The sequence below is a fragment of the Blennius ocellaris genome (genome assembly GCF_963422515.1).
Source record: "Blennius ocellaris genome assembly, chromosome: 5".
In the NCBI taxonomy this organism is placed as follows: Eukaryota; Metazoa; Chordata; class Actinopteri; order Blenniiformes; family Blenniidae; genus Blennius; species Blennius ocellaris.
Window position 1 is genome coordinate 16036986 of NC_137654.1, and position 22715 is coordinate 16059700.

At 41.2% G+C, this 22715-nt stretch overlaps 2 protein-coding genes across 3 annotated transcripts in view; both read right to left on the reverse strand.

The window, feature by feature from the left end:
- Nucleotides 1–565: 565 nt before the first annotated feature.
- rsbn1 (round spermatid basic protein 1) lies at nucleotides 566–7850 on the reverse strand (the record flags this gene model as incomplete). Its single annotated transcript, XM_080496101.1, has 7 exons — nucleotides 7247–7850; nucleotides 5709–6379; nucleotides 3041–3178; nucleotides 2444–2586; nucleotides 2156–2323; nucleotides 1937–2045; nucleotides 566–1090 (listed from the first exon to the last, which is right to left on the reverse strand). The coding sequence occupies exons 1-7, from the start codon at nucleotides 7830–7832 to the stop codon at nucleotides 566–568; spliced, it is 2340 nt and encodes a 779-aa protein (XP_080352227.1). The 5' UTR covers nucleotides 7833–7850.
- A 997-nt stretch (nucleotides 7851–8847) lies between these two features.
- The window catches only part of magi3a (membrane associated guanylate kinase, WW and PDZ domain containing 3a), a 124370-nt gene continuing 110502 nt past the window's right edge, over nucleotides 8848–22715 (reverse strand). For both annotated transcript variants that reach the window (XM_080496499.1, XM_080496498.1), the window contains 10 exons: nucleotides 22068–22395; nucleotides 21238–21332; nucleotides 20799–20991; nucleotides 18586–18801; nucleotides 17246–17431; nucleotides 17036–17129; nucleotides 15079–15148; nucleotides 14750–14887; nucleotides 13671–13809; nucleotides 8848–11916 (listed from right to left, as the gene is read on the reverse strand). In XM_080496499.1, coding sequence (XP_080352625.1) covers nucleotides 10913–11916; nucleotides 13671–13809; nucleotides 14750–14887; nucleotides 15079–15148; nucleotides 17036–17129; nucleotides 17246–17431; nucleotides 18586–18801; nucleotides 20799–20991; nucleotides 21238–21332; nucleotides 22068–22395 — 2463 coding nt within the window. In that variant the 3' untranslated portion in view covers nucleotides 8848–10912. The remainder of the gene's footprint in view (nucleotides 11917–13670; nucleotides 13810–14749; nucleotides 14888–15078; nucleotides 15149–17035; nucleotides 17130–17245; nucleotides 17432–18585; nucleotides 18802–20798; nucleotides 20992–21237; nucleotides 21333–22067; nucleotides 22396–22715) is intronic.

The window sequence follows — 22715 nt, forward strand, 5'->3', positions numbered from 1 at the left end:
ATTCATGTTGTAAATATCTGGTGGTGTTTTTCAGAAAACTGACAATGTTTCAAACCAAACACAACTCAAAATTATCCCAAAGTTAACCTACATATGCCTCAGTCACAGGAAACTAGTAAATCAACATGAAGTCAGTTTCATGCTTTCAGGATAAGCGCTCCAGCTACAGTTGGGATTTTAACTCTTCGATGATTTAAGTTTGGTAAAAACGCCTAAAACTTTAGAGTATATTAAGAAATAGTCACCTACAGTAAATGCGGCAACTTGAAACCTCACTCTTAAAATATTAGCTTCTTCACAGCTTTTGAAGAAGCAGAGAGATCCAGTTTAAGTGCGACCAATACAAAACAACAAAATTCATTATACAGTCTTAAAAAAAAAAAAAAATCTACTTTGGCTAAAAAAGAAAATAAAGAGTGCTTAATTTTTTTTTTTTTAAAGGGTTGAAGAATATTTCACATGTAAAGGCTTCCTGATTGACACGGATGTCATTTTTTTTTTTTTGTAGTTTTTACATACCTCCTTGCCTCAGAATGAGAAGTTCTGGGTACGGAGGGGGTGAAGGTCATTCAGGGAAGTCCGCAGTGTGAGCTGCGGGCAACGTGGCTTCTCTTGAACACCCGGAGTGAACTGGTGCTAAGAAAAGGTGGCGGTCCTGATACGCCGAGGGGAGGTGAGCCGATTTGGTGGGCTGCGGAGGGGCCGGCTGGCGCTCCCGGGAAGGCGTCGCCGGCCTCTGGAACTCTGGCTCTTCGGTCTTGGCCACGCCGCCGCGGACACCGTCGGCGTGCGGCCTGGTGCACGGGGTCACGGTGGCGTCGGGCCGGGCGGGGGAGGAGAAAGAGACCCGGCCGGAGGCGGGGCCGACGTCGTTGGGCTGCTGCTCGTCCTTCTTGTCCGCGTCTTCCGAGTGGTACTGTTTGAGGCGGATGTGCCAGGCCAGGCTGCAGACCGCCGACACGGTCTTGAACTGGTGGATGACGTTTCTCGGGATGAAGTAAATGTCGTCGTCACAAAGTTGGACTCGGACGTAGCGAATGCCTTCTCTCCTCAGCTGGTTAAGCTTGGCATCATCCACCCACTGGACACACTGCACAAAATGACACGTGGCCTCATTTTCTCTCCCCTTTTTTATCAGTTTGAGATGCATTCAGCGTGGTAAACGTAAAAGAGGTTATATTGCACTATTAATTGAATTACATTTTGTTTTTAAAACAATAAAGAGGACTTAAGTGAAGTACAGAAACCTGACAAATCAACCTAAGTATTTATTTTTGTTTTACTTCTTACATCTCAACATCTGTAGTTTCTCGTCCTTACAGTCTTTAAAAAGGCTCTTTCTTTGGTTTAACCTCTGAGGACGATTCAGAGTTTCAGTGAAACGATCAAAGCAGCTTACAGTGAAATTTAAAAGACGCCAAGTTATAAAAACAATAATAATAATAGTAGTAGCTTAATGCCAAGACTACCAGTTAACAATAAGAATTCATCCAAAATAAAGGTTTAAAATGAAATTTCTATTGTTTTATATAAAGTCCAATCAGTTTATTTCTAAACTTTTGAAATAGATTTTTTTTTAATGAAAACATTGTTTTTTTTAATGTTGACTTCTTTTTTTTTCATTTCTGACTTAAAACTGCTAAAAGTTGAATTATGATGTGATTAAACTGGTGTTACAATGGTGACAAACATTGACTTCAAACCACAATATCTACGTTGGGTGTGTGTACATACTGTATGTCTCTTTGGAGTTATATTAAGCCTTAAACAATGTATATATGTCCTATAAGATGCTACTATAGTACTGCTGTAGAGTATATTTATCCTACCTTTCTTAATATCCATATTTTTGTTTGCATTTATATTTATTCCATACTCACAAAGAAAAGATGTATACATGTGGTGAAAGTGTTTTGTATAAAAACCCTCTTCTCACCTGAGACACTGGAGGCTCATACAGATCCAGCTGTAGTCTGTGGACAACTTCATTGAAGTCGCCAGCATCAAAGCAAACGACGTCTTTGGTGATTCGAGGTCTGTCGTTCCTGCAAACATTTCAAAATGCCATTAAAAAGGCACAGTTTTCACCAAACCTCAGTCACTGTTTACAGCATGTGCCATCGTCAGCATTTAGGCCCGCCCAAAGGTCATTCACCATTCTCCAAAGTGCACCGCCTTCAGTACACCCACAGCGGCAGTGCTCTGCCAGTCAAAACTCTGTCCCACGTGATCAGCGTGAGCTTTGGTCCGGTCCTCAAATAGAACCTCTCTGGGTTCACTGGCCCGCGGCAGGTAGTGCAGATTTTTTATCTCATTCATGGACCTGGACAGACGAAACAAGACAAGAGGCTGTAACTTATGACCATTGCCAATGGGGGTACAAACACAATACAACCACAAAAAAAATGGAATATAAGTAATGTTAACAATATAAAAATTGTACCTGCGTCGTTTGAATGGAGACTTGGGCATGTCAGCAGTGGGGACCATTTGTTCACCCGGTCGCACCCACATGATGGGCCCGTCGTCACTTTGAGAGCGGCAATCCAGCTTTAGGCTGGAGAGGCTTCCCCAAGGCAGAGTCATCTGTGGGGGCGTGTGCACACAGAGCAGTTTTCAGAGCTGCGATGTTTAAGAAAATGATAGAAACCCAGGATGTGATGGACTGGCAGATTGCTCAGTGAATAACCCCAGATTTCGAGCTATGTGTTTGGGTCTTTTGGGCCGAGTTGGCAGGTTAACTGAACAGTTACATGGGTGCATGAGTGACTGTAAACTGTAGGTTGCTGAAGCTTTTCACAACTGAACGTTGCCATAAGATTTCCTGCACTTTATCTGAATACGACAGAGATGAAAGATTACTCATACAGTACATTTTATCTCTGTATTTCTTGATGATGTCACTCTCCTCTGACCTCCACCTTCAGATCCGATTCTTCTTCTCCACCTCTGCAGTCACTGATCTCTCTGTGAGTCTCTTCCTTTTCCATAATACAGCCTGTATACCAATTAAATTATGACAATATATCCCCTTCATTACCTTGAGAAATGGCGACTCCTCCAGCATGTCAAGGAACTCTGGGAAATAATCTCCGACTTCTTCATCGACAGCTCCCACCAGGCTGATCTGTCTCATGGGTCCAGCTCGATACGTTCCTGAGCAGTAGGTCCGGTTCACCTGAGACAAACAACAGTTCAATGTGATGATGATGAGGAGGAGGAGGAGAAGGAGGAGAAGGAGAAGGAGAAGGAGAAGGAGAAATTAAAATAATACATTAACCATTAAAATATGGAAAATAAAACAAATGACAGGAACATACAGAGTAAAGCATTTAAGACAGAGTAACACAATAAAAAATAATAATGAGATAAGATAACGGCAAACAAATGCAATTACTAAATGTACCGGTACACAATTACCAAATGTACACAATATAAACACTATGTACAAACCCAATTATGAAGAGATAAGTAGCGTATACAGAGTAATATACAGCAGCAACACATGATGCTTAAAGATCCTTTTTACTTTGAGACAGTGAGCAAAGCCTCACAATGTCCTTCATTAATCTACTTTCATGCCAAGTTGTGGGAGTCGGAGCCGATCCCAGCTGACGAACCAGATAGAAACTGGGCAGGTGAGTCCGTCACAGAGACGGACAGATACAGATACAACGAAGCATTTTAGTATAATAATTTTTACCTATACTCTGGACTTCACTGTGCAATCTTTACGAGCCAGTGGGAGTAGTCAAACACTTGTAGCGTCATGGAATAAAAGCGATGACATTAGATGCCAAGATCTCCAGGGACAACTTGGCACCGTCACAACTATTCAGCTGAACTTTGGACAGAGGCAACGACTGGAAGGTAAACATGAGCCTGACCTCATTACACACACCCCCGACTTCTACCGGTGTCCCAGAGGGAAGACAGAGACGGTTAACATTCATTGAATTGCTTTATCTTTTATTTTCGATCAAAATCCATCCGGCTGCATTATAGCATCTAAAAACTCCCTCCACGATGAACCCACCTCGCTCACACATTATAGCCGGGTTCGACTGTGGGCGTGTCCACACTTGGCAGGTTTGGTCGGATTAAAACTGATCCTGGTGCGAAACTGAAGGCGTACGAGGGTGGTCCGAATGTGGAAGAGTGGGTGCTGCTATCTGAATTCTGGTGTGACGCAAAAAAGTCAAGTTAAGGGAACAAAGTCTATTTAAATGGCAGGTCTCAGTCCACTCTACACTTCACACCAAGTTCAGCTCAGGACTGAAAGCGGCACAAAAAAAACCTATTTGATGGACTTTAAAAGTGCCTTGTCCTGGCTGCAGAGTGTGTTATAGGCAACTTAAGATGCATTTGGAGTTGACCAATGATATTAGTTAGTTTAAGTATATGACATGTTTACTGTACTTTATGTATATTTTTTCCTTCGGACGGAATGTAAACGGACTGGGACTTGCACATGCTTTTCCCCATCTGACGTGCATCTGCAGTTTCAGAAGTGGAGCAGTGAGTTTGTTTTTTGCGCAACTTGATATGACAGAAACGACAGATTTGTGATACAGCCCTAGTGACAACCTTGCACATGAACGGGAGCAATTTAAGTTTAATGTCTCACCTTATAGCACCACAGGGCAAGATAGGGATCAAATCGATACAATTCTAAAGCTTTTGGCAAGTTGTTATCCAGTACGAACACCATGGCAGGTGAACAGTTCATAGATGTCTGGCAGGCATTCTGTTTATATCTTTTGCTCCATTGTTAAAAAGCCAATGTTTCTCTCTTTTGGTCCAACAGGGACACGATCTTTATTGTCATTGCACTTCACTGAAGACTGAAGTTTTGCTCGAGAACTTTCCTTGTCACAGCAGGATGCGGACAAAAGCCGCAGCATAATGCGAACACATTTAATTACATTTTCTCAATTTACAGTACTAAAACAGAAAACTGTACTCAGATGTTCTGTGCTGCCATTTTACTGCTAAACATATAATTGTTAAACTGATTATGTACTCATAGTCTTTGCCACAAACCGCAATGGATACTGCAGGACGCTCCAGGCTAGTTGTCAATAACTTCTTATGTTACTTTACAACTCCAGTACCAGTTGAAGGAATTTGTACATTGATTTATTTGACAGATAATTTTTTGAAACATTTAAAAATGTGCAAATCTTTTTTCAGCCAATCTCTTAGTCCTCAATTGAGATGAAAGCTTTAAAAAGACCTTTATTTCTCCCATCTTTCATATATCATGCAACTTTTATTTGTCTGTTAATTTAACTGATACTGTTTTTATTGCTGGCTGTGAATGTTATTACCCTCCAGGACAATAAAGTTACATTGAACCTTGAATCTGAATCAAGTAAACTTCAAAAGGTTTGTCCAACTATTTCATTGTGAAAACAAACTGTTAAATCAAATTTAAGGTGATCGAAAACAAATTTGATCTGCTGTTAGAGAAATCTTGTTTTGTCTCAGAAAGAATGATGTGTAATTTGCAGTCTGTGTTCAAGGATGACTTTCTTGCAGGAATAATGTAATAAAATTATCTTACACCTTTTCAAATCACTCTCAAGTGTGATTTACTGACATCTGCCTCTTTTAGGATACAACAAGGTATGGGTTTGATAACAGAGGAGTTGCAACACTTTTTCTAAAAGCTTCATTAGTGTCGAGGGGACATCTTTTTCACATACCTGAGAGTGGAAGTTGGCAATAGTAGTCGTCTCAATGTCTTTCTTTCCCAGAATCTCCATTTTGACAGGTGTGTTGGGGAAGTTGAAGGCAAAGTAGTCCAGGAAGTCAGGTAGGTATGCAGCCGCACTGTGCACCACGGCCAGTGCGTAGGGAGACGCACCCTTCGACTTCTCAGCAAAGGCCAACTCCAGAAACTCCTGGGCAAAGCACTCCATCTCAGCCGGACCGAGACAGGCCAACTCATCAGCGTAGGCATGCAGAACTAACCCTCCGCCATTGGCCTGCATCTCCTCGTGAATGAAGCGTCCATACCTGGTTCCCGTCTGAAGGCAGGAGCTGCGGATGTAATGATCTTGATGGGACAGGAAGGGAACGTGACCCAGTTTGAGAGCGTGGAGGTAGGGTGGCTGGTGGTGAACAGTTTCTCTGCCGCCGTGGCGATTGTTTTCGTGCTTCACGTCGCCGGGGAGAGAAGGACTGGATCGAACGGGCATCCCGAGATTGGCTCCAGGACCTGAGCACACAGTCTGAACTGCTTTGTGGTGCGAGTGTCGAACCTTTTTTGCGCTGCGTAACTCCTCCTCATGATGCTTCTTTTTCTTCTTCTTCTTTTTCAGAATATATTCCTCCAGTGTCAGTGACTTTTCATTCCCATTGTGGGGCCTTGGCTCTACAAGTAGACAGACAACTTAATGTCAAGAAAGAGAAAAGTTGGGCAGGCAGTTTTCAATTCATGAGTGAAAAAATTCAGAGGCGTGTTAGAGGCGAAACAATAAGTATTGCTGCTGGCCCTTTGAAATTTCCAAATAAAAATATAACAACAGTTATTGGCAATTAAAGTTGTCTGGTTCAAAAAGCCAGTTTAATTACCTTTTAAATGTTGCCATATGTATAAGCAACATGCATGAAATGAGTATGCGAGTTACAGTTTTGGTAGATATTCTAAATTTGTGATATTTACCGTGGATTGTATACATTAAGTCTTAATAAACAAATATACCAACAGAAACCTAACTAGCAAGTAGAAGAATCCTACACAGCAGAGGTGGGCACACACTGATGCCTGAAGGTCACAATCCCGTTTGTTTTTAATGTAATCCAGCTCCAACAGGCATTAAATGAATAATGATGTCATTATGAAGCTCTGCAGATGGACAACAGCCTGGCACCTTCTCCTCAGGTCAAACACTGCGGTGGTATAAACTCTCATCTGTTGTAAATCAGCCCACATGGTGGACTAATAGCCAAAACTGATCCTAATCAAACTGGGCAGATCATCAGAGAGAAAACACAAAGAACTGCATTCAACGGGATTGTTATGAGTTCCCAGATAACTTAAAAAAAAGTTATTAATCTGAGGAAATCTGCTTGACGTTACGTTAGAAGAGCAACTCACACCCTGGTTCTCATCCAATAAATGCATATATCTTTGAAATGTGGCACAATTACAAGAAGCATTAAAAACACACGGTCACGTTTAGTGTCATGTTGACATTAGATTCTCAACATCATTTCTCAGGACAACACTTGAACTCACCCTTCTTTTTCTTCAGTTCGTCGTGTTTCACATTCGCCTCTGTGTTTTCCTTCTTCACCTTCAGTTTGACGTCCTTCTCACGACGCTTTTCTTTAAATTCCTTGTCCTTGGCCTTGACCACTTTGAGAGGCGTGACGGTGAGGAGCGTAGGTGTCTGCGAGGGAACCGCCGGCTGCTTCTTCTGCGGCGGCTCGGGCACCTTCGTCCGGGGAGCGGCCACGGGAAAAGTCGCCTGCAAGTTCTTCTTGGTGCCGTTGCTGAGGTGGTTGTTGTTGTGGTGGTGGACGTGCAGGACATGTTTATCCGAGGTGAAGTTGTGGGCTTTGGGATTCTGCTGCGGCTGATGCTGCGGATGGGTCCGCCGCTCAGCGTGTTGCTGGTTGTGGTGATGATGATGATGATGATGATGATGGTGATGGAGCTTCACTTTCTTCGCGTCTTTCAATGACTTTTCCCGTTTGTCAGCCGACGGCGACAGGTCCCTCCTTTTCTTCTTTTTCTTCTCTTTGATGCACCTGTCCAAACTGTCCCTCGCCGTGTTTTTGTCTTCTACTTTCGCACAGAGCAATTCGACTTGAGCTGCCATCTTTGCACGTACAGTACATTTAAAGGACTCGGAGCTCTCAGTGCGCAGGCGCGCGGCAGTCTGTAGTTCTCTTGGCGTCTGTTTGTAGTTTCAAGCGATATTCTGAGGCCAGTGCGCACGCGGAACGCCGTGCACTGTGGGAAATGGGGTTCACGGCTGCTGCAAGGCAACATGGGAGTTGAAGTTCAGATTTCACTGAACGCGTGCGGCTTTGCACGCACACACCTTATCAGTTGACGTAATGGTTAGTTGAATTCCTGTCGCTTGGGGCAGTGTCACGACTTGCAGGTTTTTTTCTTTACGTTTTTGCATACCTTTACATACAGAATAAGATTACTACGTTATTTTAGATTTTTTTTTGTACAATATTATATATTATTACATTCTTTTTCTCTTTCGTCTTTCCCCAATTAATATACAGTAATTATGTTCTGCTCATTTTCCTGCAATGTTTATGTTTCATTAGTTCCATGTACTTGAAGATATGTACACAAATTAATACTAAATGTAGCTGACACATCTTTGGGGAGAATAAAGATGAAATGAAATAATAAAATGTGCTTCAAACATGATTTGTGAAAATATCAGAGTCCATGTAAAGACTTTCTATGTATTTCAAGATAAACTAAGTGGCATGACAGTAGTTATGATTTCTTATGGATCCCAACAGTTAGCTAATCCAAGACCCCTGAGACTGGAATTAAAGTAATGCTATACTTTATTGTGTGTCAACATTTACTTTTATCGTCCACGGTAAAAAGTCCATGGTTGTGCAATTTCAGCAAAACCATGTCTTCTCTCTGTGGCTTATACTTTTCACTTTACATTTTCTTTCCATAAACTACCCGCCTGCTACTTGTATTTGTCAGATTTGCATAAAGATTAGGGAAAACACTTTTAATTGAAGAAATTGTTATTTTTGTTGCATTCAAATGTGGGCCCATCACAAACAAAACAAGCTCAAGACTATCACGTATTTTCTACTCTAATAGGAAAAAGAAAATGAAGAATCAAAAAGCCTTATTCATGTTTAATCAGTAAACCTTTATTTATCAGTGCATGAACAGAATGCCATGACCTTATGTATTATAGATATCATTTCCTCTCAGTTCCCTTAAAAAAATAATGAAACGATTTACAGAGGATTTGTTTGTCTGCATGAAGGCAAATATTTATACAGGTGCTGTACAATTTATAAACATTTACAACCATGGTGATGTCAAAAACTAAAAGATATGTTTTTTTAATTATATATATATATATAAATGTTGGAGTAATGCAAGGCCACAGTATCATACATGGTAATGTCATGAACAGTAAATCATACAGCAGCCCGTCATATTAACAATAAAGTGGACAATAAATTATTGAGTGACGTCACAGATCGATCAGATGCATGTTTTACATCCTTCAACAGGCAGGCCGTTTCAGTACAAGCTTGTTTGGGAAGAGCAAGTGACTAAACCACTAGATGTCGCTGTACTCCACAGTAGAAACAGTAAAACAAGGCTACATCTTGTCTTCAGAGAGCACAACCGATGCCAATAAACTTTATTTTTTTAAACACACATTAATTATATCCTTCTTTGATTCAATTTGATCAACTTTATAGAGTAATTCCAAGGCAGACTCCCAAAGAAGCAGTGCAGCCATTTTCACATTATGACATATGTGCAACCACTCAGGAGCACCATGCCGAGATGAGCATGCTTTCCTCCCTCCTAAGTGTGGAAAATTAACTGAATCCTTTGGGGGTCTGGCTTAGTCTTTGACACAAACTATTCAGCAAAAATATCAATATCATATTACATACATCATGGGTGATATACGTCATTAATTCAAGAATTAAAAAATAGATTTTTGGAGTTCGAATGAAGAAAATAATTCATTTTTGTGCCTACATATGATGATAAAAATACATATATCTGATAGAGGTTTAAATAGGTCAAAGGCAGAGTTCTCACATTCTGTAAATCAATCCTTCTATATTATGTGTTTTATATCTGTGATCACTTCTTTAAATAATATATAATTAAGTATAGTTGATGCTACAGCAATATCTAAAATACATAGGCTTACCATTCAGCTTGTATACACACACATATATAGCCAGAAGACCTCAAATGCAGAGCTGCAAACAGTCAACAACATTATGGGTCAGCCTTTGTGACTGTTTTACAGATCATGAAACAGAATGTATAGAGTGCAGATTTTATAGTGATATTCTGAGATGGCGGTGCTTATCTACACGTTCTATTTCTTTCTTTAAGCCCACATCTAGTTGAATGACTTACCATGGATAATGTGTACTAACTGCTTTTGTTTACATATAACTTTTCAATAAATTACATTATGCTTTATTTATCAACACACAGATAACAAACAGAACTATAACCACAAGTATCTGGTCTGATGGTTGATGTACATAAAGCTCTGATAAGCTGATGGGAACCATGTTTTCACAATGAATACAGTCACATGGTTCAAAACTCTGAAAACAGACGTTAAATGACTTCAAAGACACCCTTTCTGTTTACTTCAGGAGAAAACCCACCCATCTCTATTTTCTTTCTCTCTTCATCCATTTGAGAGAGTGAATCAATCTTGTCTGGAAGGAAAAGCTGCACCTTCGAGACCTCCCAAGTGACAAGAAGACGCAAGCTCCTTCATCAAGGTGGGCAGGCATGGGAAGCAGTTCATCCAATTAACTACAAAGAGTCTCACAGTGAGTGCAATTAGGATCAGCTTCTTTATAGCCGGAGTCTTCTGATTGGCACATGATGAACTTCACAGTCACTTCAAAAATCACGCTCAGAACCTGCTACACACAAACGCATTCACACCGTGTTGTACACTGCTAATAGTCGTTTAGGAAACGAGCACACGTGTCGGATCAGACATCAGCAGCTTGATGCAAACTGACTGAGGCAAACTGGGTGAAAAAATTTTTTCGTAAGCAATGAGAAGCTATGTTGCTGGTTACACAGTGATCTGCTATGTCAGGAATTTAAGTCCCTCCGTGGTGAGTGTCCATCTCTCAGAGGCTCAGCTTTCTCTTCATATATGCAGGTTTCAGGTTTTCAGATATCTGCGTAGCCTGTGTCCACTTGGGACTGGATCTTGGCCGAGCTGGGAACTTTCCATGGGCCAGGGGTGATGGGAGCTTTCTTGGTGATCCCATTGATACCGGGGTCCTGAATGCTACTGCTTGAGCCTCTTGGATCCTTTCTATTAATTTCCTCAGCTGACCCGTGGTACTTGCTCTCTTGATAATCTTTATCGCTTCTCTCTTTTCCACTCCTTTTGCTCAGTGTGCCATTATCAGCATCCGACCCGACCCTGTCCCTGTACGTCTGGGAGATGGACTTTTGCACGGATGCCTCTTGCTCAGCCCTTCTTCCCTTTTTGTGTCGCTCACCAGAGCCCCAACTTTTGTCCCCACTCTCTGCCGGCCCCCTTTCTTGCCAGTAAGTTGCATCTTCTTCCTTGTACCTCCAGTCCTTCTCTTCTCTTGCGGTAGTGCTGGGCTGCTGGCCCGCTGGGCGTCTGGGACTCTGAGGCTCTTCCAGGTTCCTCAAAGGCACAGCAGGGTCTTGCTCCCACCTGGAGCCCTTCCTCGGACTTGTGGAGTGGTAGTCTCTCTGCCCTTGAGCTTTTTTCTCTTTATTCACATCATCCAGTGACCCACTGTGGCCTTGAGATGTTTTTCGGGGGCTTTGAGAACGCTCTACCCGATCCATCCAGCCATCGCTGGCCTTTCTAGGACTCCCAGACTTTGAGTCACCCCTGCTTGTTTTACTGGGCTGGGTGCTCGGGCTCGTGGTGAGCTTCTGACCGTGATGAGAGAGCTGCTGTCCTCTTGATCTGTTCGCCTGCCTGCCATGCTCTTGACCAGCACCGGGTGAGCCAGAAACCCTTGCGTCCCCTCCAGAGAACTCGTCGGGGGCAGATATTTTGGGTGAAGAAGGAGACAGTTCCGAGGTAGAGAGGGAGACAGAGGATGGAGACGCCGGAGATGACTGCCCGTCAGATACAGAGAATCTGGGAAAGCTTGAGGTTGGAATGGTTACTTTGTCCTTTGAACCTGAGAAACAAGCAGCGACAACAGTAACAAGAAATGTAGCTGAGCAAAAAATTTTTTGTAAATACTCAAAGAAACTGCTGAAGTTGTTCATCCAGGAAAATGAACAAATAATTAAACATCATGCAAGAGAAGCATTATATCTTCCTATTCTGGAAAGACGTTTTCCAGCTAGCTGCCATTCTGCAATGAAACTATTGTTGGGCCATCATAGCAATAAAATAATGGGTGAGTTGTGTGTGCGTTTTAATATTTATTGTGTGATTTGAGTTATCTGGGTCTGTAATGACATATGTGTGACCCTACTTAGATTTGCATGTGTGCAGCAACATTTGCACAAGTATATAACAAATTGTGTGTGTATATTATGTAATGTGTAAACTTGGCTTGATAAAAAGGAGCCTGCAAGTCTACCAAGAGGGCAATAAAACCCTATTTACAGACTAATCTCTGTCAGGATAGAAGAGCAGCCAAGTCCACTTGTAAAAGTGTTGCTGAAAGGCCAGTCTGTGGTCAAGGGAAGGACAGACATTTACAGGATCTTTCAGGCACACATACAAATTACAGTATGCAAGTGCAAATGCTAATCTATATGCGCATATACATCACCCTGTTCCCCAAATTAAGTATGAGTAAACTAATCTCATTACATCAAGTATTCAATATGTACTGATACACATGCACAAGTCATTTTAATACTATAATACACACAAATAATTTCTTAAATACCATTAAATATCTACTTTGAAGGTTGATGATAATCAGGTGACAGTATTCTCATTAAAGGAAAGGTGCATGGACATTTCAATTTCCTCCCTGAACTGATAAAACGTTTGTAGCTGTTCATAAGAGCAGATATATGCAGCAGAAAACAAATTGCGAGAAAAAGAGGAGTGATGGACTTAGTGGAGCCAGAATGAGCCGTTGGATTTCTACGAGCATTTAAACTCACAGAAATCATTTAAATTTGGTCTTTGGATTGAGAGGTTGATGCCAGTGAAAGCACACAGATCCCTTTACTACTTGTCTGATCAATATCCATTTAAGGACGTCCCTCGATGTCGCCACTATCATTCGCTCGAAGGATGATGTGTGTGTTCAGTGGCATCTGGGGCGGGCTTTGTCATACCCTTAAAAGAATAACACCTCGGCTTTCAAGGCAACTAATGCTCCTGCAGGTCTGTTCGTTCTTCTTGGACTCACTGCTTTAATTCAGCCCTTCACAAAAGTCTACTTCATTAATATCAAGTGTTTACTGAGACACAAGTAACTGATCTATTTCAGATTGACTATGTTCATGAAGTAAGGGCGAGAGAATGCCTAAATCTCTGATATGAATCACTTTGAAAGGAGAAGTCAGAGGCAAAAGTAGGAGGTACAAGGTTTACCAAGGTTATTAGGGACAGACCAAGAAAAGCAGTGAGGCCTTTAGTGATGCTCTGGTTTCATGTAGAAGCACAGGGTGGAAGAAGAGTTCAGACCTATAGGAGGAAGAGATAAATAGGTAGAAATAGAGAGCCGTGCATTTGCAGAAGAAAAGAGAAGGCAAGGCAGATAAACAGCACACAAGTAATTTTGAGTAGCAAGATAGAATGAGAGGAGAGAGAGGTCAAGAGAAAAGCTTGCAACACATGCATGGAAATGAATTAACTCAGCTCCCTGCCATCAAGCATATCCATTCAAAAGCTTATCTATAACAACGATTAACATGATAATCTTTGACGATAATGTGCATGCAGGTCTCAGCAGGAACTCACTGTGATCTGGGACCAATCCCTGACCAGGTCGGAGAAGCAGATGAACTTTACTTCCCCCCGCCTGGATCAGCTCGATCGCTCGGGTGTGTGTGATGCCCTGCGTGGCCTCGCCATTGATCTCCACAATCTGATCTCCAACCTGCAAGGCAGACATAATCCATCTTTTATCAACCTTGAGCATTAGACTCTACCACACAATGCAGCGTCAGGTCTAAGAGACAAGTATTTGTTTTCGGTGTTTTCATGTTACAGGGAAAATACCTCCAGGCCAAAGCCTTTCTGTGTAAAGTTTGCATGGTTTGCTCAAGCTTGTCTACTTTTTCTCTGGGTCCACAGATTTCCTCCCAAATTCCAAAAATCAGTCAAAGAGTGGGAGTCAAATGGTAAAAAATATTTGTTAGTTGAAAGTGTAATGGAGATTAATTGGAATTATTTAAATAAACAGAAGTGCAAAACCTCGAACAATTGCAGAAAATACATCAAAGCCTTCTGGATTTCAATTTACAATCCAATATTGGAGCTCAACCACAAGCTGAACGTGACAGGAGACAAAGCATGAGAGTTGTGGCAATGTGGTTTAAGCTCTCACTGTGAGAACTCTGACTCAGTTACTTGGTGAACTTACAGTGTTCTTAGGTGCAAGTATGTGTGTATATGATTATATGTTTATGAGAGCAACCCTGTGTTAAAGGTGTATCTTGTGTTTCCCCTATTTTCATCTGAGGTAAGTAAAAGCAGAGGCAAAAGATGGACGGTTTGAACTATTGTACTTAATAAGTTAGGGGGATGCAGCAGATTGTGAATATAATGACAATACCGACAATATCCTACAGTTTACATGACAAAGTTTCTAGGTTGTTGAGAATGTTCTTCCAAAATGTAACAGAGAAAGAACAATAATGCATGTGAGACAACTTGTTAGATTAGAACTATTTAACTGGAGCTGCTGGGACGCCAGTGAGAAGGATCAGTCCTCTGTGAAATCTAAGAGTAAAGCGATGCATGTTATGGACTCATAGTTCCAACAAGTTTTACCTGAAGAATGAAGAGGACAGATATGGGTGGGTATAATGACTCACATGTATCCTTCCGTCTCTCAGAGCAGGCCCATCCTCAGCCAGGCGCAGGATAAACAGGCCCATGTTGTACTCTTTACCTCCCCTCAGACTGAAGCCGAAGCCCCGCTGGCTGCGCTCCAGCTCCACCACGAAGCATCCCTGAGGTCCAAAACAAGAACAGGCGTTTCATCTACTGAGGCATTTCATGTCAACTCATTCTCTGGCTGGAGATGAATTTAGAAATTCCTCTGCATAGCTGATATATAATTTTTTTTTTTAAAAGGGAGTAAATAACACTTAAGGCACAGGGGGAAAAAATGTAAAACTACAACTTTCGTCTTGGGTCTCACCTGCTTTGGACCGGAGACGATGAGATTTCCCATCTCTCTTGGTAGGGTCCTCACCTCGGAGTCACTATTCCTACCAGAAAAGATGGCAAACACAAAACATTATCATACACCATGATTCAAGTTTGGCACTTTTGTCCCACAGTTAGAAGACCACTTTTTAATTCCTGGCCGATGTGGTTTTTTTTCCTGTGTGAAATCTGCATGTGTTTCCTATTCTTGGACGTTTTGCAACCGGTTGCAAAATGCAAAAGTTACAAATGCTTTTTAAAAAAAAATTTATTTCACTGTATTTTGCAGAATTGAAATTAGCTTTATGTTGAAATTGCAGTAATTATTGCTATTAATTGTTCAGATTTGGACAAATATAAGCCTTTTTAAAATGTATAATCGACACCACAACAAGAAAAACTTTAAAGTTTAAATTAAGACGTTATTTTGGCACTATTTCAAGATGAAATCTGGCAAAATGTGGCCCCTAACTAAAATTAATTTGACTCCTCTGGGTGAGGGACATCCCTTTTCTTTCTTTTTTTCTTATCTCTATAGCCATTTAAAGTAATGTATGATTTTACAAACAGGATGAAGTTGAACATTTAATTAAATATCCCTACTTGGGAAAATCAGTGTGTTTTCATATCTTTCTGTGAGATGAGAAAACAATAAATTGAATGAAAAGTGTATAAATACACCTGCAGAAACAATATTATAATATTTTATGTTGCACAAATGGAATTTGAAAATAGTTACAGTATAGTAGCTGTGTGAATGAATGAATTATTCTGAGCTAGACAGCTTAAAAGGATGTCCACATACAGTATGTGGACGCCAGGTTCGAGGATGTTGAATATACGAGTATATTCACAAATTTATAGTAGTTGATTTCCTAACTTGCAGAGCTGCAATGTGTGCTTGTATTATATACAAAAGGAATATTACTATGCTGTTGAAAGAAAAAGTATAGAATAGGAATCGAAAACCTCTTGCTTGTCTCCTTTGGCCACTGCTTCACCACTCCTTCATTATAGCAGCAAGGACACACACCACACCCACGCGCACACACACACACACACACACACACACACACACACACACACACACACACACACACACACACACACACACACACACACACACACACACACACACACACACACACACACACACACACACACACACACACACACACACACACACACACACACACACACACACACACACACACACACACACACACTAATCCTTCAACGAGCCATGTAGCTTTTACATTCCAGCGACCGATAACAGGGATATACTTTAATGCTTCCCAGAGCTCATTACAATGCTTTTGCGAAAAACTTAGCTGTGCTGACACACCATCCTAAGTGTCGAAGAATCCTTAGCAGCTTCAGCATTGAAAAGAAGTTACACACTTCACGCTGCCGACAACCTCGGCTCATATCTGAGCCTAAGCTGACCCAAGGCATGCGTTAGCGACTAAACAAGGGAGGAAGAAGCGTGCAGCTGACAGAGGGCCAACTGCACTAAAGTGGGAATGCGTGCTCACAGGCACTAAAACTGAGTGGGTGAGGTCAAAACAACCATGGTGGAGAATTGCAGCCGCAGCAATACATTAGAAAGTCTGACACAGGTAATCTTGTTAAAAAAGGAAAGATCAAAGCAGAAGCAAGACTGCCTATTAATCCGTCTCTTTTCCTTTACTTCACCATCCAAAGAGTGACCATGGGGGGATTTTTCTGTCTTTTTGGATAACAAGGGGTGTGCAGGCCAAGAGAGACGTTAATGGGCCACATTGCAGCACAAAGCCTGAGGTGCTTTGAGGGGATTGAGGCTAATTTAATGTTGAAGTGACAGAACCTGTTTTAGACCGTCTCCAGTGGACCTGGGATTTGAGTGGGATATGTGTAGGCTGGCGCGAAAGCTGGTGCATGTATGGGAGCATGAGTGTGCACTGGAGTACCTGTCTGAATAGCTGGGAGGCTGTTGGCCGACAGCTCTATGCTGTGCCGAAGGGCTCTGCTTGGCTGAATTTGTTCCAGACGGAGGAGCGCTGTCTGTATAAAACACCAAGCGAGTCAACATTCCCGTTATCATCTCAGCAGTAAATATTTTTGACACTCTCACAAGAAATCCTTCTAATAGAGGCAAGACTTAATCCACACCAACTTACCATCCTCAGGCACAACAGTGAGTGTGACCGAGTTGCCGGCGTCCTTGATGAGCTGAACGATGTCGTTGTGAGATAGCTCCATGATGGACAGGCCATTCACAGCAGAGATACGATCTCCCACTTTCATCTGACCTATACGATCTGTAGGGCTGCCTTCAATGATACGGCCAATTTTGTGCGGTATAACTGTAAGAAAATAAGCAAACAATGCAAATATTTGAAAGCACATTTGATTACATTAGCCACAGTAAATTAGTCACCTTTACAGTGCGTACCCATGATTTGTTTTCTCTTCCTCTTAAAGGGTGGAAACAGTTTGATAAACAGAATTTATCTCATCTACTGGGCCAGCGCAAGATGCATTAAATGAACTCAGCATTTCAAACATAAACTTACAACAATCTGAAACATGTGCATTTATCCACCGAACAGCTGTTCACACTTTTCCCTGCTCACATGCTGAAAAAAACAACTTCATTAACAAGCGTGGAGAAGACGTGAATATATTAAATCACTTGTTAATTTATCATTTCTTTTATTACTCTAAAGCTTCTCCTAAAAGTGCAAACCTAATTAGTTTCTTGTACAGACTTGGTGTGGTTTTCACAAATAAACTCCAGCTCTGGAAAAAAAACTGATGAGCTCTCAGAATCAGTTGATATTAGGCTCTCTCCTCCTCTCTTACTCACCAGCTGTGAACTGTAGCTCAATAAAATGAATAATTCATAATTGCTTTGCTTTTTCCAGTGAATAATCACTTTAATAAGAGTAATATTAATACCAGCTTTACCCTTATATTTCCTATACTGTCACTGCTGATAGGCTTTGGTATGCATACTTCTCAAACCCACAGACCATTTAGGATATCTCCAAATTGTAAATGCTTCCAGAAAGAAGAGAGATAAGAGCTTTGTGCCCATGTCGTCATTAAAATAGCCTCTGGGACCTCTGGAGTACTGCTGTCCAATCACAGACAAGATTCACCAATGATGAGCCTCTCAGTCCAGTCCAAAACGTTACAGTAATAATGATGAATCACAAGAAAATGTGGTTCTATTCAAGTTATCTTGGCAAAAGGCTCAGAAGTACACACCAATTTCTTACTTTTGGACAGGCATGAAATCCAAATAAATCCTTTTTTTCCAGTCATATGACGACTAAATGATCTGAGTGCTCACATTTTTCATGCTTAATGAACAACAGTTTGACGTAAAAGACATGAAAGTCTAGTACAGTCTCCCTGTGTTGAGACATTCAGCTACATCTTGCTTCTTAATTAATTAATTCATCAAGGATTTCTGAAAATTAAAAACAGTATGATTTTTCTATTTATTGCTCACCTCCGGGTGGGGGCTTGTTCTTTGAGGTGAGGATGACAAAACCGAAGCCCTCGTTGTCTTTGCGCTGCAGAGTGACATCAAAGCACTCCAGTCGAGAGGCCTGTGTGGGCTGGACGGCGTTCGGCACTTCGCCGCGGGGCGTTTTGGGTGAGCTGTTGACCATAGCAGACGCGACCTGCTGGGGCTGCTGGCTGCTGTCCTCCTCTCCGCTACCGTCTGACAAACAGCAATGAACAGAAACATTAAGACAAATAGCGAAGTTGAACTAACTACAAAAAGTTACAATTTAAACTCCACAATAGATCTATCTATCCACTTGTTTGTTTTTGCACAAGTCTTACACCAAATGTCCTTCTTCCTACAACCCTGAGTGGTTTGAGGCCAAACATCAGTGCCATAAGTACTTCAAGAAAGACATAGATCTCAACATTATACAGTAGTTTTACCTGAATGGATCAGAAATTAAATGAAACAATCAAGACGTTCAAGTGTGGACTTATAGAACATGTTAGAAGTTCCCTCAGCCGTTTTAAACACACCAAAAGTAAGTGGATAAACACAAATTAAATCATCACTTTCAAATCCAGTAATCCACTGATCCAAGTTATGTGATATTATATGAATTTCTTGCTGAATTGCATAAGAATTAGTACAGAGCATTTGGATGGTTTGCATAATGTTGCAATATGACATATCCATAAGTTAAAATCAAATCAAAAATCTAATTTTGTCACTCTGTTTGTTATTTACTCTATTTATTAGAAACTGTTTAGTCTTTTCCTGTTACTTGAATATTGTATTTTCAATTTTTGAATGGTTCTTTTATTTTAAACTTAGTTTTTGAAGGTGCTGATTATTGTTGTTTTTGTTGTTGTCATCTTTCAGGCTTTTGTTACTACAGTCTCTGGTTATTGGAGGGTTTTTCCTACACTCCCTTTGAGTAAAATGTTAAAAATTGTGTCTATGTCCAAACATTTACTGATCTTTTTGTATTTCCCTTGTTTAAATCAGTGCAATCTGATTTACAGAAGGTAAACTAAAATCTGTTCTGGACACGACAGAGTAGTGGTCAGCACTCCAGCTCTTGTGGAGTTTGCATGTTCTTCCTGTCCATGGGTTTTTCACCCAAAGTTCAAAAAACATGTGTTTGATATCAATTTATGACTCTGTGTAGTGTCTCTGTGTTTGCCCCTTCCTGATGGACTGGTCACTTGTCCAGTGTGTCCTGCCTTCGTCAGTTGCCGAGGATAGATGGACTGAAATGGAATCGAAATGTGTTCTTGTTCAGCCCTTTCTATATATATTCAGCTTTCTATACATAGAAAAACAGGGCGTTCAATAAGACAGCATTTTTGCAGTGTTTACGTTATGCAGCATAAAAAATGTTCCATTGCTGAAAAAAAAGACTACTCAGATCTACACTTGATATAAAAAGCCTTTCACAGTTTGTAATTCACACGACAAGCTGATCTACCTCAATCTCCCTCCATTGTGTGCATGTTTTGCTGAGTCTCCGTTTTATAAGCCTGCATGAGGTAATCTCTTTCTCAACCCCCTGCTTTGAAATAAAAACCCCTTACATGATTGATGCTCAATGTCTACAATGCGATCAAAGCTGTTGTTGCAATGCATCAAATCCAAATGAATTTCTAAAAATGCTTGTACTATTCGTGATGTACCCATTTGCGGAGGTAAACCAGCTCAAATGCAGTGGCATCATGTACTGTACAGAAAGAAAACTTGGTATGGTATTTTTTTTTTCCCCTCTCAATTTCTTTGAGATGTAAATCATTGCTACCAGCTGATCTAATCTTTACTGCCCTTCACACACAGCTCCAGTCAGCCTTGACAGATAAACAGAGCAAGCGGTCTTATTTTTCCATTTTCCCTTTTCTTCCTGTTTTGGGTTGAGATGAAAACTGTCATTGCTTCTACTGCCATCAAAATAATATAAAAACCTCTCCTTTTCTCTCCAAGAAAATGTTGGTTTATAAAGCTTTTTTTTTTTTTTTTGGGTGAACTTCATTTATTCAGATTTTCAGCAAGGAAAGTCATCCAGAACAAATTTAAAGGATTAGTGGAAAAATCCCAGATCAAAGTGTTTGCTCAGAGAATCTCCCCCAGCATACTGATCTAAAGCAGAAGAGTAAGCAAGAAATACTTTGACTGCCCTCAGAGGAATGCAAAGCCGATTATTCAAACACAGAGCCTACCTGTGTGTGTGAGCTTCCGTCGGACGGTCAGCATCACTTGGCCATTGCGGGCGGCATTGGTCATCAGCTCCAGCACTTGTTTGTGGGATTTGCCTTTCACTGGCACGCCGTCTATACAAAGCAGCTCATCCCCTGCCCGCAAGCGTCCATCCTTCTCAGCTGCACCGAGGGGCACGATGGCACCGATGTACACCTGTGGACGTAAGCGGGTATGGGAGGGTCACTGATCTGAGTACGTAGATCGGGTGGAATTATGGCAGATAGACAACACAACTCCCCTCAGAGGACTCTCATGTGAAAACACTGGATCTGTTTTAAAACCTAACTCCTTGTCATCCGTACAGCATTCAATTATAATTTAAGTACATCAAATTTGGTGTCGAGCTGCTGATCTGTAGCACCTGTGGGTGAACTCTGGATGTGCAGAGCTGCTACTTACCGGCTGATCTGGTCCCTCGCCTCCAAGCACTCTGAAGCCAAATCCTGACTCCTGGTTTCTTTTGATGTACACATCCAGGTCCTTTGTATTAGGAGCTGTAAACCGGAAAAAAAACATATTCAGTGTCATACAAGTGACTACAAACACTTTACTTGATTGTTTTTTGTTTTTTTTAACATAGTGGTCTTACTACTTGGTAAAGTAAGATGTGCATTATCTGTTTTTCTTGTATTATTGTCGAGTTGCTGTGACACAATAGCTGAGCTGTTAGCACCGTGCGGTTCTGGAAGTTAGTATCTATTGAAGGAAAATTTGGGAACTAATGACAATAAGAAGAATTGATATAAAGTTTATTTAGGGCTGTGAATTCATCACAGCTTCTGTGGATACAAGCTAATGTCCCTTTTCATGTTACTCTCTGGAGGGCTGTGTTAGTTTAGGATTGATGAGGTGTTTAGTGAAACAATAACAGAAGGTAACAGGTTCAGGCAGTGCTAAATCTTAAATCTCTGGTACTTAATTCAACATATAGAGCTAAAGGAAGTGAATTTAGATATGTTTTCCAGTGAGGAATGGTTCATGTTACATTTAAAATTCATTGGCTGGATGGTTTTCATGAAAGCTTGCTATTGCTTTAAGGATGTTAGGATTCATTCACCGTCTGGTGAGTTTAACATCGGTATGTCTTGACTTGTAAGAAGCATAATTTGCCCTTGTTCAAAGTGAGTTGTTTTACTCAGAAATATTTGCAGACACAATTCTACTGTTTGAAATAAAAGCTTTTTTTCCCCCTCTACTTTTTCTTTTACTTTCTAGTTGTGTGGACTTACGCTTGCTTTCCAACAAGGCCCGGGACTTGAGGTAGAGCTCCGATGCATCTGGCTTGGGTGAAGACGAGCGCAGAGTGTTGTTGCCGAAAGGAAGCGGGTTGTGGGGCACCTCTGGCTGACTGAGGGTCTCTGTGCTGTTGATCATCTCCAGTCGGTGCTGCTGTTGTTGTTGTTGTTGTTGTTGTTGTTGTTGTTGTTGTTGCTGCTGCAGCTGTTGCTGCTGTTGTATTATTGACTGAGGGGTTGGATGGGACACTTGCTGGGGAACAGGATGAGGTGCTTGGTGCGGTGTTGGCTGGGATACAGCATGCGACATGGGAGCTGTGCACTGAAATACAAACATCGGAGTAGTGACAAGCCACAAGATGAATTATGACCTCAGAAAGATGCTCATAATAAATGAGACTCACAAAAAAACATTTTTTTATTTTTTTTTGTAAAACTAGCTGATAATAAATTCACAGATTTTCATCATGAGCGTTGGTATTATAGGACTTTTGCTGTAATTTTTAACTCGTGCATCCACATACAGTGAACGTCTTCAGCAAATGAAACAGGATGAGTAATCCTGTTGCTGCCTCAGCTCCTCGCTATTTTAGGAGTGCAGCATGGAGGAGCAGCACAAAAACAAGCTGTTGAACATGGCAT